The sequence below is a fragment of the Pituophis catenifer genome, unplaced genomic scaffold, assembly GCF_029215685.1.
Source record: "Pituophis catenifer annectens isolate HBS135680 unplaced genomic scaffold, rPitCat1.0.hap2 SCAF_3, whole genome shotgun sequence".
Taxonomy (NCBI): Eukaryota; Metazoa; Chordata; class Lepidosauria; order Squamata; family Colubridae; genus Pituophis; species Pituophis catenifer.
In genome coordinates this window covers 57,834,285-57,851,846 of record NW_027256883.1, presented here as the reverse complement: position 1 = coordinate 57,851,846, position 17,562 = coordinate 57,834,285, and the positions used below count along the sequence as shown (strand labels likewise).

The 17,562-nt window shown below is 36.8% G+C and overlaps 1 protein-coding gene across 1 annotated transcript in view; it reads right to left on the bottom strand.

Annotated features, from left to right (window-relative positions):
• DOK6 (docking protein 6) overlaps positions 1–13,761 on the bottom strand; it is a 184,778-nt gene extending 171,017 nt beyond the window's left edge. The window contains exon 1 of the mRNA XM_070942417.1: positions 13,606–13,761. Within this exon, the coding sequence (XP_070798518.1) occupies positions 13,606–13,671 (66 nt within the window). The 5' untranslated portion in view covers positions 13,672–13,761. The remainder of the gene's footprint in view (positions 1–13,605) is intronic.
• Between the last annotated feature and the right edge of the window lie 3,801 nt (positions 13,762–17,562).

Sequence of the window (17,562 nt, the reverse complement as noted above, 5' to 3'; positions counted from 1 at the left end):
ACACGTCTTGGCCAGCATAAGCAGAGACTGACACCAAAATTAACATTAGACCAACAATCAAGAAGCAAATTACACGCCAGTCAAGGAACTGCCAAACAAACTAACAGTAAACAACAACCCAATCAAAGAAGCACCAAGACAACTCCCATCAACATTGACAGGGAAAGCTACAAGTATATAAATGAGAACAAGCCACATTCCCTACAGCACTGATGATGTTACCTAGTTTGGTAATGAAATGTCTGCAAAAAAACAACCAAACTCACCAAGGACCCTACAGTTAAATCCTGAGTTATAAATACTCTGTTTCAACGATATAGCAAAGTTTTTGGTTTTGGTTTAATGTTGGTTTGCTATCCTATCATTTTATACATTTTACAGAAGAAAAGGCAGGCAGATATTCACAGTATAAAAATTCTCTTGTTATTGAGATGTTGCAGAAATGGAATAGGGGACATAAATGACTCAAAATCTCTGTAGTCTTAGAAATCCCCCTAGCAATATAAAGTTCTGTTTTTTCCCTTTTGTTAACACTTTCCCCTACAGATCCTTTCACTTGCAATCACTAATTTACCTGACATACAGTATTCCAACTAAGAAACAGGCCTAAACTTGCCTGCTATTTCAGAAAGCAAAATAATCACTTTCACTGGAATGAAAACCACAGAAAACAAAGATTTATCAAAGTTCAAAATAAGCAATTTTCCCCTTCCCTTCTGTTTTCAATTATCATAGTTCCTGGCTTCATATAAACTATCGTTCCATCATCTGTGGAAGTATATTTTTAACTTCCGCTTAACAAATATATGCTGAAAAGAAGTAAAATTTTCAATAGTATCTTTGAGTATAGTGTATATTCCTACCTACTTTAATTCACTGGATTAAGTTTTCAAACCCAGGCTCACTAAGAAAACACGTATTTCTAATGTTTTCTGCTGCTTTCAGGACCCCAAACAAGATTAAATGGGAAACAATTTTCCACCTCTCACTTCCTCAAATCCTATCTTGTCTGTAACAACCATGGAGCAATATACGGTTATAAAAGAGTTATAGCCAACTAATCAGTAGATGACAATTAAGTTAATTGTCATCAGTTATCTGCAGGCTATAGATCTACTACAAACAGAACAAAATACATTAGAAGATCAAATGCATAATACAAAAAATGCAAACAGGTTATCTTTCTTTTATGGAGTTGGCTGAAACATTGTTCAGGCAAAAATATTTTCTAAGCCCAATTACATTATATGTTGCACTGTACAATCCTGAGACATTAATAATGTTGATTTGGTAATAAAATTATGCATGCACATAATACGCCTTTGATGTGCACAGAGTAGAAATAATCTGAGCGTCTATGAAAAGCTTTTCACAGATCTTTCCAATACAGCAGCAGCAAAAAAATTCAAATTCCAAGGGATGGTTTTTGCTCCTGTAAATGAGTAGAAACTTACACTATTAAAAGTAACTTAAACTTAAACACTTTGCAATAACCAAGGCTTCTAATTAATTTACTATTTAATCCATTTAATTTAAGACTTAATTGATTTTCTTTTGATTAGGCAACTAAGTCCCAAAGAAACTCTACCGTGAGCTAGCGAACCAGTTGAAGAATTTCCTTAACAAATAATGCAGACCTGAACTGTACTGTACAGTACTCTAACATCTGTACAGTATTGTTTTCAGATGCAATTAATTCCTATTTATATTTCTCATAAAATACGATGTTTGTAAATTAGTGCATGCAAAAAGACTAGCTTTACAGCAGGGGTGGGTTCTAAATTTTTTTACTACCAGTTCTGTGGGCGTGGCTTATTTTGTGGGTGTGGCTTGGAGGTCATGTGACTAGGTGGGCGTGGCTAGCTGGTCAGAGTCATTTCTGGAAGATCCTCGCACTTACGACCAGTCCTCGCACTTACGACCCAACTCATTTGTTTGCTTTTAACACTGATCAGCTGCAGGAAGCCCTGCAGCAAGAGTTTAAACAGTTTTTTTTCCCTCTAGTCATCAGCTGGGATTCAGGAGGCAGCTATAGATTGGGGGTGGGACCAAATAAAAGGTAAGAATAACGTGGGTGGGTGGGGGGTGCGAGGGTGGGGGGGGAAGAACCGGTTCGGTGACATCATATCGTCACTGCTACCGGCTCGGCTGAACCAGACCGAACCGGGAGGAACCCACCACTGCTTTACAGCACAAAAACTGGAGAAGAGTTCAGATGGAACTTTCCATTCTAGGCTATGCTCTGAGAACAATATAACAATAATAATAATTATTATTAAGTATGAATTATAAAAACCAAAAACAAGAGTTACTTAAACAAAATCTCAAATTTTCTTTTCAATCCCTGGTGCCTTTAAAATCATTCATCAAAATCTGACAGTAAACCATCTGAGAACAGTTCTAGTTTTGGAAGAAAGATGGAAGAAATTAGTACTTCCATAGGTTTACGCATTACATGAAGATGTAACACAATTTGTTTCATTTTAGTTTGACAAATATGTAAACATATGTAAATATGTAAATATGATGTGGTTTCTTTGTCAAAATCCCAAAACAGCATACGGTCAGCTCCACCATTTTATATGTGATATCACAATACACATACAAAGGAGGCAGATCCTGAATACAATGCTGATTTCATCATTCATCTTCCCTTAACCCATCACAGAAACACTTCAGAAGGAGGAAATGGGACTCCCATTTTACCATTATATGTAAACCAATGCCATATCATTCAAGATGTTTTTTCAAGTTTTTGTTTTGCTTTTGTTTTTCAAAAATAAATCCAAGCACTTGGAACATTTTGGAGACCTAATTTATTCTAAAAATTACTTCTTTTCAGATCCAAAATAAAGATTCATGCATGTTTATAAATCCTAGCCTAAAATCTAGTATATGTGTGTGTGTGTGTGTGTGTGTGTGTGTGTGTGTGTGTGTATGTATGTACAGTGTATATGTATATGTATATGTATATGTATATGTATATGTATATGTATATGTATATGTACATATTCTGTTTATATTAAAGATACCTAGTTGGCTTCTGACTTACTGACACTCCATAATCTTTTTGAAGCTAAAGAGAATCAGAATAAAATTATGGAGAATTTATTTAAGAATAATATTCATATCAAGATAAGACCAACTTTTGGGTTTGCCATCAACTGTCTACATGTTTCCGTGTCAACTATAAAAGTACAAGAAATAAAACACCAAGAGTATTTTCCTTTTTCAAAAGCGATTTTATTTTTTTATATAAAACTCCCTTAGTGGAATCATGAACTCTGAATTTATATACCTCTTATGGATTCCACTTGATAAAAAGCATCCACGAAAGAGACCTAAAACAAGATGGATCAATGACATCAGTAAATATTGTGGGCCCAATTGGCAAAAGAAAGCTCAGGATTGTATTGGTTGGAAAAATGCAGAAGAGGCCTTCATCTTGCATTGGATAGACAATGGCTAAAGTGATGATGATGATGATACCTCTTATGTAACAAATCTATAGTACAGTATTTGTATTTTCATTTCTAGCTGTAGTAGTGTTAACATCCACTCTAAGCTAGCAAACCATACTAACAAAAGCCACAGTTTTTGATAAAAGCATGCAAGCATAATTAATGTTGACACACTGGAGAGGGCTGTCTATTTAACACTGGTTAAATTATTTTCCTGAGAAAAGAACAGATGTTGGAAGAGTAATACTGTCATAATGTGATATTGCTGAAATACTATTGATATGTGAGAAGTTTTATGTAGCTGATGGGCAGCTCCAAAGGCATGACATGCAAGCTCATAATACTCATAATACATTAGCTACCATCTGTATCAGCAGACTGTTAAAAAATAATGATAAGGCAATCATAGTTCGATATAGCTCCTGCCAAGATAAATAAAACATTTGCTCTAAGATTGGGTCCATCTAGGGCAGGGTTAAAACATACTGTGACTGCTTGGTACCATATAATGTTCAGCTGTTCCACCACAGACAAAAACATTCCTCAGCTCTTTTATTTTTGTTTTGGAACAGTTGCAGTGAAAACCAACCAATTATTGAAATTATGTTAATATGGCAAGAATAAAAAATATTTATGAAAAATGCTAATAATTTCATCTGTAGCTGAAGCTAATTATTATTGGAGGCCAATATAGTTATTTTTACAGGACTTGTTTATAAATGTATTCAATTAAAATCTTGAGAATACTAGTTATGTTATAAAATCAAATATTTAAAACATCAATGCATAAATGCCAATTTAAATATCATAAATCAGACACAGTATGTGCATATAGGGGTGTGTACGATATAGATACATGCATACATACATGTTCAGAATTTTGAAACTGTTTTAAATAAAATTACATGATTAATATGTAAACATGCCAGTTTCTAAGAAAGGAAGGAAGTGCAAAATATTTAAAAATTATCACATAGCAGTGAAATATTACTTTTCCTGTGTCAGAGATATTTGTAACTCCATGTAATATTTGTGTTCATAAATACTATATAACACATGATCAAAGGCACTTATTTATCTATCAATATAGTGTTATGTATCATTTAGGCTTATAACACTAGGCGATAAAAATACATTTCTTGATTGACAGTAATTTAATTCATGCTCAGGGCATTGGTACAAAGATATCACAAGCTCTGCCTTTAAGCAAAGCCATATTTTAAATTACCAAAACAATTTAACTCAAAACTACATTAGTGTTACACCTTCACTCAAATATATTTTTATTTAGATATCTGGTTAAATGTTTGACTAGTTTACCAGAAGAAAAACATGTTACTACATCCATGCAACTTTTTCTGCCTTTATATCCTTAAATGACTTCACCCACAGAAAAGTTAGCTATTTAGTCAGCTAATTTGCGTTCCAGCTAGATAGTGGCAGTGTTCAATTAACCTCATGACTGAGTTCACACACTATGATTGGGCTGAATAATGCCACTTTTCATGGCACAATTTTTTGTGGAGGCTAAACATTGTCAGGCAATGTTTGTGGAGGCTAAACTTGAAATGGAAGTGATTTGTCTTTTAGAAGCCACCCATTGTCTTTCTATCTTTTTGTTTGTTTTTTGGAAGAAGCATCATATCCCTAGAATTGGCTTTTTATTACTGAATTTTAGCAATCCTGTTTCAGGATGAGGGTAACCACAAATAGTGTGCTACATGTTGCATGAGAATTGCACACTGTTTATCCTAGTTACATATTAGTGTAACGTGTGACTGAAGATTGATTAGTGCAATCAAAACAGTATTAACTCTTAGTGTCCACACAGAGATACATTTCCCCAGGATGATTTGCCCCAACTTCATACTTCAGTGGGATTCCTATCATCACACTGTATATACTTCCATTCATCATTTATTTTATTTCTTTTTTTTTTCCTATGTCGACTTTATTATTTTTTACAAATAGCTCAAGGCAGCAAACATATCCATTAGGTGTAGCAGTAATGTGGTTAAATTGTCTTCCTCCTCCTATTTTCCCCACAGGAAATCTGTGAGCTGGGTTGGGCTGAAAGAGAGTGACTGGCCAACTGGACAGTGATTTCTTAGAAGTCTTCTCCCATACCAAAATTGAAAAGGATCAATACGCTATCCAGCTTCTTCAAGTGCAACTTTTACTTTTCATAAAGTGTCACAGGAAAAATCATTACCTGAATGATTTTGATCTTCTTAGACAGAACATGACACTTGAATTATCTTTTCTAAGGCCTTAATTGCTGTCCAATCAAGTGCTAGTTTGATGCATATTTCTTGACTATTGCTTCCTTTATTATTGATAGTCAATTCTAAAAGTAAACACTATTTACCACTTGACTATTTCATTATCAATTCTAAAGCTGATTCCTCTAGCTATTACTATTTGTTTGGTTTTATATTTAATCTTATCTCCATTTTTTAAAAATGCTGTTAATTTTCATTGCTAGACTTCCAGAACATTTGTATGTTCAGCTATCATAGAGTCATAAGCATAGTGTAGGCTATTTTGCTTTATTCAATATATATATATATATATATAAAATAATACTTGAATATGGTTTATTCAAGAAACTCCAATTAACTACATTATAACTTACTACCACAGGAATTGAGTTCCTATGTAAAAAAGTATAACAAGATAAAATTTGGTTGTAGATGATTGTTTACTGTTATTAATTACACCACCTTCTTGTTCACTTTTATTACTGGATATAAATGCATAACTCCAAAGCTCCAAGTTAAATTGATTCCAAGTTCATGAGGATATGATGGAGAACAAAGATGAGATGTGATGATTTCTATGCCCAAGTTGCAACACACACACAAAAAAGATTGTTGATTGCTAACATCTCCGGATCAGATAGCTAATAATGTGCCAAGATCTCCAATAACTTCTCCCAGTTACAACAGAAAATATTATGCTGATTTACAAATAATTTGCCCTGATATACAGGACAGAGCCTGCAGTGATTTCTTTTGCTGCAGCTATGGATATACTGTAAACCACTATTGCAACCTTACTTATATTGAATATACTTATATTCAAGCTATTTTAATATCAATTTTTATCCTACTTAGTTACTATGGTAATTAAGAATCAATATCAACTTGATGGCAATAATCAATCAAGCAACTTATTCTGTTGAAAGGGAAGAGAAAGCAGATATTACTTAACTTGCTTCTGTTAAAAGATATTCAATCTCATCAGCAAATCAAATTCCAAAATGGAAGTCAGAGATCTCCTTTTAAAAATTATAGCATATTTGGGAGGAGGAGAAAAAAGAAATATGAGTGACTTTTACTTCTTTTCTGATTAAAATGACATTGGAAGTAATCAGCCAGCTTTAAATATAAATGAGTTGATTTGGAAGTCAAATGTTTTCTTGCTCGTAAAGACATTATATACTGAAAATAAAAATAATGTCCCACATCACAGTAATTTTTCATTTGAAAATAGATATTTAAAGTGGGGCAAATATTTTATACTCCATCATGGCTTTTGCAATAACACCAACAAAAGCAATTAGTGATTCAATCAGCTTACATTATAATGAATACATCCCCCTTCTAAATGATACTTTTAACCACTTTAAAATTGGCTTAAAATTAGTGGCATATATCTATGAAATATAAAAACTTGACTGAAAATGCAATGACATATATTCCTAATAGTACTTGCACATATAAATCTTGAATTTTAATACTAATACTTCCTAGTACTCAAAGCTTTTATACAAGTACAGGTAGTCATTGACTTACAACAGTTCACTTAGTGACTGTTCAAAGTTACGACGTCCCTGAAAAAAGTGACTTAGGACAGGGGTGGGCAACTGTGGCCCTTTTACAACCTGTGGACTTCAACTCCCAGAATTCCTGAGACAGCTTGGAATTCTGGGAGTTGAAGTCCACAGGTTGTAAAAGGGCCACAGTTGCCCATCTCTGACTTAGGACCATTTTTCAGCATCCCCATGATCACATGATCAAAATTAGGAAGTTGGGCAACCGGTTCATATTTTTGATAGTTGCAGTGTCCCAGGGTTATGTGATCACCTTTTGTGGTCTTTTGACAAGCAAAGTCAATGGGGAAAGCCAGATTAAATTTAACAACTATGGCAAGAAAAAAATCAGGCAAAACTCACTTCACAACTGTCTCACTTAGCAACAGAAATTTTGAGCTCAATTGTGGTCGTAAATTAAGGATTACCTGTAGTTGTTATTAGTACTACTATAATAATATTAGTATTTTATTATTAGAATGCAGCTAATAATAATAAACTTTTTCTCTCCCAAATCTTCTCATTTTTCATGCTCTGATCCAGGATCTTGGCTTTTAGGGTCATTAAAGGTCATTCTGCCACCTTCAGGGAGACATAGAAATTCATCTCACTTAGAACCTTCAACTAAGCTAACCTTCACCTAAGCTAACCCTATTTTCACATTCCATGCTGGCTTTCTGGCAACTAAAAGAAAATAACATTTCTGTAATGCAATCAGCTAGCCTTGTTTCAAATGGCATGACTACAGGTTTCAGCACTTCTTCCCTTTTACAACACAGATTCCAAAATACAGCTTCCAAAAAAAATTTAAGCTGCTATCTTAAAAACAAAAACATAAATCCCATAACAAAAATATTGAAGGTTCTGTAGCAGGGATTCCAGCAACGTTAATGCTTTTATTCAGAAGTAAAGGACATGTCAAGAAAACATGTTTCAAAGGTCAGTTTGCGATTAGATTTGCCTTAGTCATGAACTCCCTTTTTGCAAAGAAAAGCACACCCAAGCAAAGATAATATATGCTATCAATATGATGCTTTTAGTCACTTATAGAACAATTTGAAATTTCTCAGGCCTCCCCCTTACCTCTCTTGAAAGGGGAGTACATTCATATTAAGTACATATATTCCCTTGAGCTAATAACAATTTTAACTATACAGCTAACTGTCCTCCTAATGCAGATTAGGAAAATAGTGGAAGTTTTATCTAACCCAAGACGAAATGAAAATTCCAGATGTTATAGTGTAATTCCAAAAATATAGAATCTGTATGCTACTAGAATTCTCAATGTCATGACCTTTAACTGGGTGAAATGGTGCAATGTGGAGCAACAAATTTGAACCTTAAAGGGTACCTTAAAGGGGCTAACTTATAGAATACATCCCAAATCTGGGACCCCTGACTCCCAAAACTCGATGGGGAAGCCAGCAGGAAGTCAGAAAGTGCTCCTACTGCCACCACTTTTCTTTGATCTTCACTTGGTCTTTCTGTTTCTCTGTTTCATCACCATCATCATCATCATCATCATCATTTTAGGCAGTGTCTATCCATGCGGAAGGTGCCTTCATTGAGGATGAAGGCACCTTCCACATGTTTCCAACCAATACGGTCCTGAGCCTTCTTTTGCCAATTGGGCCTCCAATACTTGCTGATGTCATCGTTCAATCTTGTTTTAAGTCTCTTTTGTGGATTCTTTTTATCAAGTGGGATCCATTCGATGACTGCCTTGGTCCACCTGCCATCAGTTCTTCTTGCTATGTGACCAGCCCATTTCCATTGCAATTCTTTACTCTCTTGATGATATTGCATGCTTTTGTTTGTTCTCTAATGCAGGTGCAGATCTTTCTATCTTGTCTTGTAATGCCAAGCATGTATCTTTCCATGGCTCTTTAAAACTCATAGTTTTTGTATTGATTGTGAAGTTAGTGTCCATGTTTCACTGCTATATGTTAGAGCAAGTAGCGCACAGTGATTGAAAACTTTTCTCGTCAGGCATGGGGGAGAGGTTGTTCTTGAAAATTATGCTTAGACTAGACTAGGCTAGAATTCTTTATTGGCCAAGTGTGATTGGACACGCAAGGAATTTGTCCTGGTGCATACGCTCTCAGTGTACATAAAAGAAAAGATACATTCGTCAAGAATCATAAGGTACAACACTTAATGATAGTCATAGGCAACAAATAAGCAATCAAATCATATTAGGAAACAGTCAATATAAATCTTAAGGATACCAGCAACAAGATTACAGTCATACAGTCATAAGTGGGAGGAGATAGGTTGCCGAATGCCTGCCAACCACATTTAACATGCCGTTCAATTTCCTTTATTGTATCACCGTCCATTGAGATCCATTGCTCTAGGTATATGTAGTGGTCTACTATGTGTAGTTCTTCTCCAGATATATATATATACATTTCTTTCTTTGGTGAAGTTATTAAACATAACAGGTTGTCTAGTTCAACCTTATCAAACCCTATACATTTCCAAAAACACCTTAAGGCCTAAAACTAGTGGAGGCTTTATCGTGGCATAACAAACATTGAAGAGATACTAGAGAGAGGATCACTTAGGTCAATAATTTTATCAGGGCAAGTGAGTCCAGCCAACAGATGAACACAAACAATCAAAACTATAAGGTACAACAGACCAATAAATGCTGATTGTTGGAATTATTAAATATGTTCCAACTCCAATTTGGTAATATATTTGGCATTTTTTTAGCAAAATCTAACTAACGTATTGATTCTGTACACCAGATCTTGTGGCAAAAATCCATTTATCTGTTGTTTTTCAAAAGGAAGTAACTTTTTGTAACATCGTAGCCATTATCACTAAATACTTAAAATTCACTTACATCATCGTAAAATGAAAATCTGTATCATACAAAGAAATGGAATCACTGATAAGCAATCAGGTGCTGGTCAGTTGTTTTGTTTTAGATCAATTACTATCAACTTCAGCATACATGGAAAGGGACGGAATGAATTCAGCAAGAATATGGAAAGCATCAGTGTACATACCACTACTCTATATCAATGGTGTAAGGATGGAAAAATATTTGACATTAGTCATTTCCCATGCTAAAGTCACAGAAACATGGAAAATATCTTGTATAAATGGAGCATGGCAAAACCCCTTTCTAAATAATTCCAATGTCATTATTGGACTTAGTGGCAATCCTATATGCAATCTGATGTTGTACTATCTTTCCAATGTTGAAGAATTCTTTGCTAACCATGATGATAAAAACCAGATTAGATAAACCAAGTTAGATAATAAGCCAGGTTAAAAAGAGAATGTCTAGAAAGTTGCCTTTTCCGTACAAAATGTTATCTGTTGAAAACAATTCAAATATATTAGCATGAAAAAAACATCTAATTAAATATTTAGGCATTTGTTTAGCCTATAAATTGTTTTGCCTTTAAGCAACACTTAAATCAATTTTATATGAGACTTCTTTTTAAAAAAATGATATAGTTACACCTTCAAATTTAAAAACTTTAATTGAAAGAAGAAGTAGGGTCAAGAATGACTAGGTACTGAATGAATGTGGATTCGGTACTTTTGTTTATATAAAGAGAATTAATGAAGACTGAACCAGAAAACAAATAAACAAAGGAATGAGTTAAGGATAACTGCCACAATTATTGGTTGGATGAAGCTGATGAGATCATGAAAAATAGAGAGACGAGAAGCTTAAAGAACAAAATGTATGAAGTAGTATACAGTTCTGAAGACAGCATGGATAGTTTGCAAAACCAAATGGTATGGAATGGTATCATGGTTAAGTAAACTAAAATTGACTATGTTTCCTCTTTTTTTTCATTCATGATGCTTTAATTCCCTGGCTAACTATTTCTTACTCCTTTTGTACCCTTTCCATAGCACTTTTTGTTCCAAAAAAGAATAATATGATGGTTATGGATAAACAGGTATATGTAATTATTTATTCTGTTTTTATGGCAGTATTATTTATTTTTCAAACTTTAAAAAAATTTAAAAGAACTGTCATTTTGAATAGCTGTGGCCTATCTTTAAAATTTGTTAGCCTGATAAGTAAGAGGCATAATTTTAGACCACTCCTTAAAAATGCTTATTATCTTTTCCACAATAGAGATATGAGGGGGTTAAGGGATGTAAAAGAATTTAACATGTTGTGATTTGCAAAAGAACACCTTTTCCAAACAAAGAAACAACCTCGATTATCATTAAAATAAATACGAATACATCATGATAATCAGCAGCATTTTTGTCCTCACTTTTTCAATTATGTACAGTGTTTTCAGGTATGCATAGATTGGAGACAATCTGGTTCTGATATTGTTTGACAAGTAAGATGTAAGCTATACAGTTCACAGCAAGTAGCAGATTACTATGCAAAGCAAACAATAATTTCCCAGTAATCATAACACTTTTTAAATTGAAAATGGTATTTATTGATTATATTGTATCTTTTATCATTAAAAACATCTAGTAATTGGTCAGGTTACAATAATAAATAAACAGTTATTTGACTTGTAGCTGGATAAAATTCTTGTAATGTGCAACAAGAGCAAATATCTCCATCTGGTTATACATGAGACTTTGTATTGTATTTGCCTACAACCTGTCAAATACTCTCAGAACAACCATATTTCCTAACAAATTCCTAAAGAACTTTCTATTCTGGGTAAGTATGACAGCATTCAGTAAGAGCTATAGCCTTTTTTTGACTCCTGATAGCCAGCCAAATTCAGAAGCAGACGATAGTGCCAAAAATTAGGTGAATCCCTTTTCATTACTTATCATCATTCTAAGTGACAGTAATGTTTTCTTTAAAGCCATAAATCTTCTCTTTGCAAGCCTATACAATCTTTCAGCTGAAGTGAAGAGAAAGCAACCGCCACCTGCCAATTCTCTAGACCATCTGCCCTGTGCACTGAATCTACATATTTTTCCACCAGTGATGTTGAGCCTTAACTACCTGAATAAAAGTAAAAACCCTAAATTGCATTCTACCCCTGCTAACGACACCTAGGTACAGTAAATTTTTGGCAAGAAAAAAGCCATTTACTGTGCTTCCTCTCCCATGGTTGTTTTTAAATTTTTTCCAGAAATTGCCTGGTGGATTCTCATTCAAAGGATAAGTAGATTCAGCCCTGCTTATCTTCTAAGCTTTTCCAAGGTCAGCCAGGTGCTGCCACCTGCCGAGAACCTTAGCTAACTGGGGTTCCCCTGTTGTCCTATCAATCCAGTATCAGACGCTCCACCCAGGAGAGGCTTTTGTGCATTTTTCGCTTTCCTGTTTCCCACCACTCCCGCTTGCCTTCTCACAAGAGCTGTTCAAGTTGAAATCTCATCAGCTCTGTCAAGCTTTCTCCTGGTGACTGGAAGAGGAGGAGGAAGAAATGTTTCTGCACAAAGTTTACAACGTCCTGACCTTTGATCCAGTCACACTCCAACCTGTTAAGTGCTGCCATCTGAACCAGAGAGGAAAACATGGGATGGGGGGGTGTCTCTCTGCTTCCAATTTCATCAAGGCATTGTTTTCCCACTGCTCAGTCCTATACAATCTTTCTCCTGAAACCCCATTATCTTCTGGGTGGGATTTATTCACTGGTCAAAATCATTTAGGATTTCAGCCTACAAGTAGGGTGTCTTTTTGCGGGGGGGGGGGGAGATGTGTGAAGGGGGGAGGAAAAGGAAGTTTAAGTAACGTGGCCGATTCCACTCAAACTCACCACGCAAATGGTGGTGGTGTTAATAATAATTAATAATAATAATAATAATAATAATAATTAATATAAATAATAATATAATATAATATAATAATATAAATAAAACATGTACGTCCCCCCCCCTCAAAAAAAAAAAAAAACCAAGTTGAGTGAAAAGGACAATCCTCCCGGATGAATTCAGTCAGATTTCTAGCCAAAGCACAGCCCAGCAGCGTCTAATGCCCGCCGCGATAACAAGCCGCAGTCCTAGCCATACTTTAGTCGAGATCAATTCCGACTGACACCCGCGGGGCTTCCTCCCCGAGTTAAACCCCGATGCCTTGCCCGCACGCCTCCCGAGATGCCAACACTGCGCGCTGCCTTCCTCGCGGGAAGCGGGCAAGGCAGGCGCGCAAGGCACGGGGGGGGGGGAAGGGGGAAAAAAGCGAGCAGCTCCGAGGCAAGCGATCGGGGAACCCGAGGCCCCTCGCACCTGACCCCCCACGCCAAGCCAAACCCAACGTCTCCTAGCCTCGAAGACTGCCCGCCTTTCCACCTCCGCCACCCAACGCGGGAGATGACGGCGGGGGGTGGGGGAGAGGAGAAACAAAGCGCTCGGCTCCCCCTTCTCACTCACCCCGAGCTTCCTGCTGCGGATTTTCACGTAGCCTTGCTTGACTATGTCGTTAAAGTTGGAGGCCATGGCCAGGATCAGCTTGCCCCGGAAAGGCCCCCCGCTCCGCGCCAGGGATCGTCGCCCTCTTCTTCCTCCTCCTCCTCTTCTTCGTCTTCTTCTTCCTCCTCCAGCTGCCGCTGAGTGCCCTTGGCCGCCGGCTCCCGGGGAGCCTCTGGCATCCAGGCGGCGGCGGCGGCGGCGGCGGCGGCTGTGCAGGACCTCTGGCGCGCGCCGGGCACACACCGGCCCAGCGCAGCCCGCCCACTCCGCCTGCGGGGCGCCGCGCTCAACACTCAGGAACCTTTCCGGCCGCCCTATACGAAGCGAGCGGCTGCTTGGATCTCAGCGGCAAGTCGGTTCCAAACGCTACCAAGCGGGAGGAGGCACTCGCCACGCCATCGTTGCCTGAAGCGCAGAAGAAGGAGCCGCTTCCCCGGCTCTTCTCGCAGATCCCACCCCCTGCCCCTCCGCAGCCAGCGTCGCTCCTTCGGCACCTAGAGGCTCTGGAGCTGCTCCCGCCGCACTAGCTTCCCTCCAGCGCGAAGGAGAAAAAGGGGAGAGGGAGGAGGAGGAGGGATTCCCGCTCGCTTCCTCCTTTTTTTCGTCGTCTTCCCCATTAAGGCGCATCTCGCCCCCCGAGGAGGGTGGTTAAGAAAATGTCAGCCTTGCTCTTCATGCCCGAGCGCACCTTTCCCTTTTATTTCTTCTTTTTCTCTTTCTCTTTCTCTCTCTCTCTCTCTCTCACCCACCCACTCTCTCTCCCTCTCTCTTTCCCTCCCCCCTCCAAGCTGGACAAGCTCGTGGGCCTAGCAAGTCACTTCTTCCCATAGTCAAAACTGGACTATGGCTCTGGGAAATGTCTTTTGGCCAGTTGACCAGACTTGGAAAACTGAGGATGGTTTTACACACCAGCAGAGATACAAACGTAGATAACAGAAAGGGTGATCACTTTTTTCTCACATTGATATGAGAAGATTTCTGTATAAAACAGACTGGTCCATAGCACGGCTCCTCTATCTTCATTGCTGGGATTTGGATGCAAATGACATTAATGCTCCTTTGCTGATAAATTCACTTTTCATTAAAAGAGGATAAAATGCCCTAGGAAGCAACACTATCCTTTTCCAGGATAATGTCCTTCAGAGAAGTTGAGATTCCGCACCATTATGGAAACTGAATTTCAACATAGCTATAACTCCTCAAGCCACTACTTTATATTCTGAAGTCCTTTTAGGTTTAAAATAGTTAAGTTTAGTTAGGTTTAAAAATAGTTTGTTTACATAAATTATTCTCAGAATTTTACCTTTAGACTCTTGGAGTATGCAATGTAATACTGAGAAGTTTTACCTCTACAGTTATGCTAGTAATAATTGCCGTACCCAATAAAATCCCTGTTTGCACTGTTTGTTCAAAAGTAAATCCCATTCATTCAGCGGGCTTAATTACATCCAAATAAGTATGCATAAGATTGCGTGCTTCATTCTTGAAACTGCAGGGAAGAAAGCCTGGGTCATTCTGCTTCAGAAAAATAGCTTTCATATAAGAATGTTCAAAATAAAGCAACCTCTCCCCTAATTAAAAGATGAATGTTTGAGGAATCCTTTCTACATCATTTTATATTCCATGGAAGAAACCCTGAATCTGGCTGAAAAAAAACTGTAATCATATTTCTGATCACTATAACTCACAAGGCAGTTATACTGCAAAACAAAGAGTATACAGGCTATATAATGAAATGAAAGTGCAGGCCATAAATTAAAATTAAGCCTATATTAATTTCTGACTTATTTCAAGAATGTATACAAAGCCCATAACAAGTTCCTAGGAAATTGCCAAATAATTAGGAGGCAATCCTGAATGATACTGGTTTTAAAGAGAGATCTTGAAATTTTGATTAAACCCAAGAATCTTTCATCCAAATTATCAAAGTCTTCTCCATATGAATATCAGGGGATGAGAATTTCAGTCATGAAAACTGCATTTTGAAGAAATGTACAATTAAGTAAAAAGTTCTCCAAGGACAAGAGATTTTCTTCTAAGCATTGATTAATAACATCGCAGTCTATCAGAAATAAGCTCTTGCTAGCTTTTACTTATCTTGTGTCTTCCAGATGCACTGAACTACATCAACTCTATGCAATATAATGTAGGTTTTCTGTATAAATACCACACTGTCTGATTATAAAGGGGAGTCCAATGGAACATACAATGTTGGGAAGTAAGGAAAGAAGTACTGGTATATGTCTGCTGTCCTTGTGCTTCTACATGTATATGTAGATGGATACCCGTAATAGAAAAGAGGATTGCAATGATTTGATTATAGCATGATCTAAAGCGTATGACTGATCAAAATCTAGTGAATCAGCTAGAGTAGAAGCCCAGCATTATTTTCATTGAATTGATCCATATCTCAATGAATTTGAGCTTCATTGAATTGAGTAGGTTTGCTCAGCAAGACTATCGGCACTATTCACTATGGTAACAAAATGAAATTAAGCCTTATTGGAAGCTTAATCAAAAATGTGTACAGAATCTACAGATGTAGAAAAGCTGAGATGTTTCTTCCTTTGACAATTGAGTCCTAATTTTATTGATGCATGCATGAGTGCATAATAGTTCCCTTCATGAAACATCTCCAAGTCCTCCATCAGTTAAACAAAACTGTCTTTAATTGCATTGCAACTTAAGGCAGCTTTAGAGATAATTATTTTTCCAACAATCCTAGGATAATATACTATATTTTGAAAAGGCTAAGGAAAATATACAGAAGAAATAAGATGCTCCTTCTGCATTATCCATTTATTGGGTTTAAAAAAAACGGGCCCAATCTATATCAATATTTCATTTTGGGCATCTGCAGTGATGCAATGTGACTTAGTCCCCAAAGAAAATCATCAGATGCATTGCACTTAAGCATTCAAGTGGAACCAATTTGCTTTGATGAGCTGCTTTGTTTTGGCTTTTGTGGGTACATTGCCATTGTACAGAAGAACACTAAGGGGCCAAAGAAGCAGACAACTTGAAGTAGCATGACTGTGCCAATCCAATAAGAAAAAAAAAATACTGTGTCACTTCATTTTGCATTTGCATTCTGATAGGATCATTCAGGACAAGTATACACTTCAATGGATAGTTAGGACTGCAGAAAAAACAATTGCAACCAGTCTGTCTTCCATTGAGGACCTGTATACTGTACGAACCAGAAAAAGCGCTGAGAAAATATCTACATACTCCTCACATCCTGAATACAAACTCTTTCAACTTCTCCCCTCAAGACACTACTATAAAGCTTTGCATGTCAAAACAACTAGACCCAAAGATAGTTTCTTCCTCCATGCATCACTCTGCTAAAGACCTAACTCTCACAGCACTCTTTAAGATGTAGACCCATGTAGTAGGCTTTAATGCTATTATCTGTCTCATCTTATCATCTTTCCCATCTTCTGATCTCCTCATCTTTCTCACCTCTCATCTTTTCTACTACCTTTTCCTATTGGTATATTATGAGTTATCAACTCTTGTTTGTATCTTATGACTTATGATTGTACCTTACAATTTATGATCTGTGACTTATCAGTTAATTGTTGTTTGCATGTATACTGAGAGAGAGTGGGAAAAGAATTCTATTCTATTCTCAATTACCTTTGCTTTAGATCTCCTCCCTATCAAAGCTTTGTGCAAGCTTCCAATGTATGTCTGCTTTAGCTATTTTGTTTTACTTAAAGATATAAAATTTCTATCTCATCTTTTCCCTACAGATAAACTTCAAGGTGGCCAACAACAATAATATGTACAATTACAGTTGAAACAATAAAGCAAATCAGTAGGAACTCATCCACTGCATTAAAATCTCATTCATTCATTTTTATTTAGGTCAAGACTCAAGACCAGTAAATAAACATTATTAGGGGCTTCAGC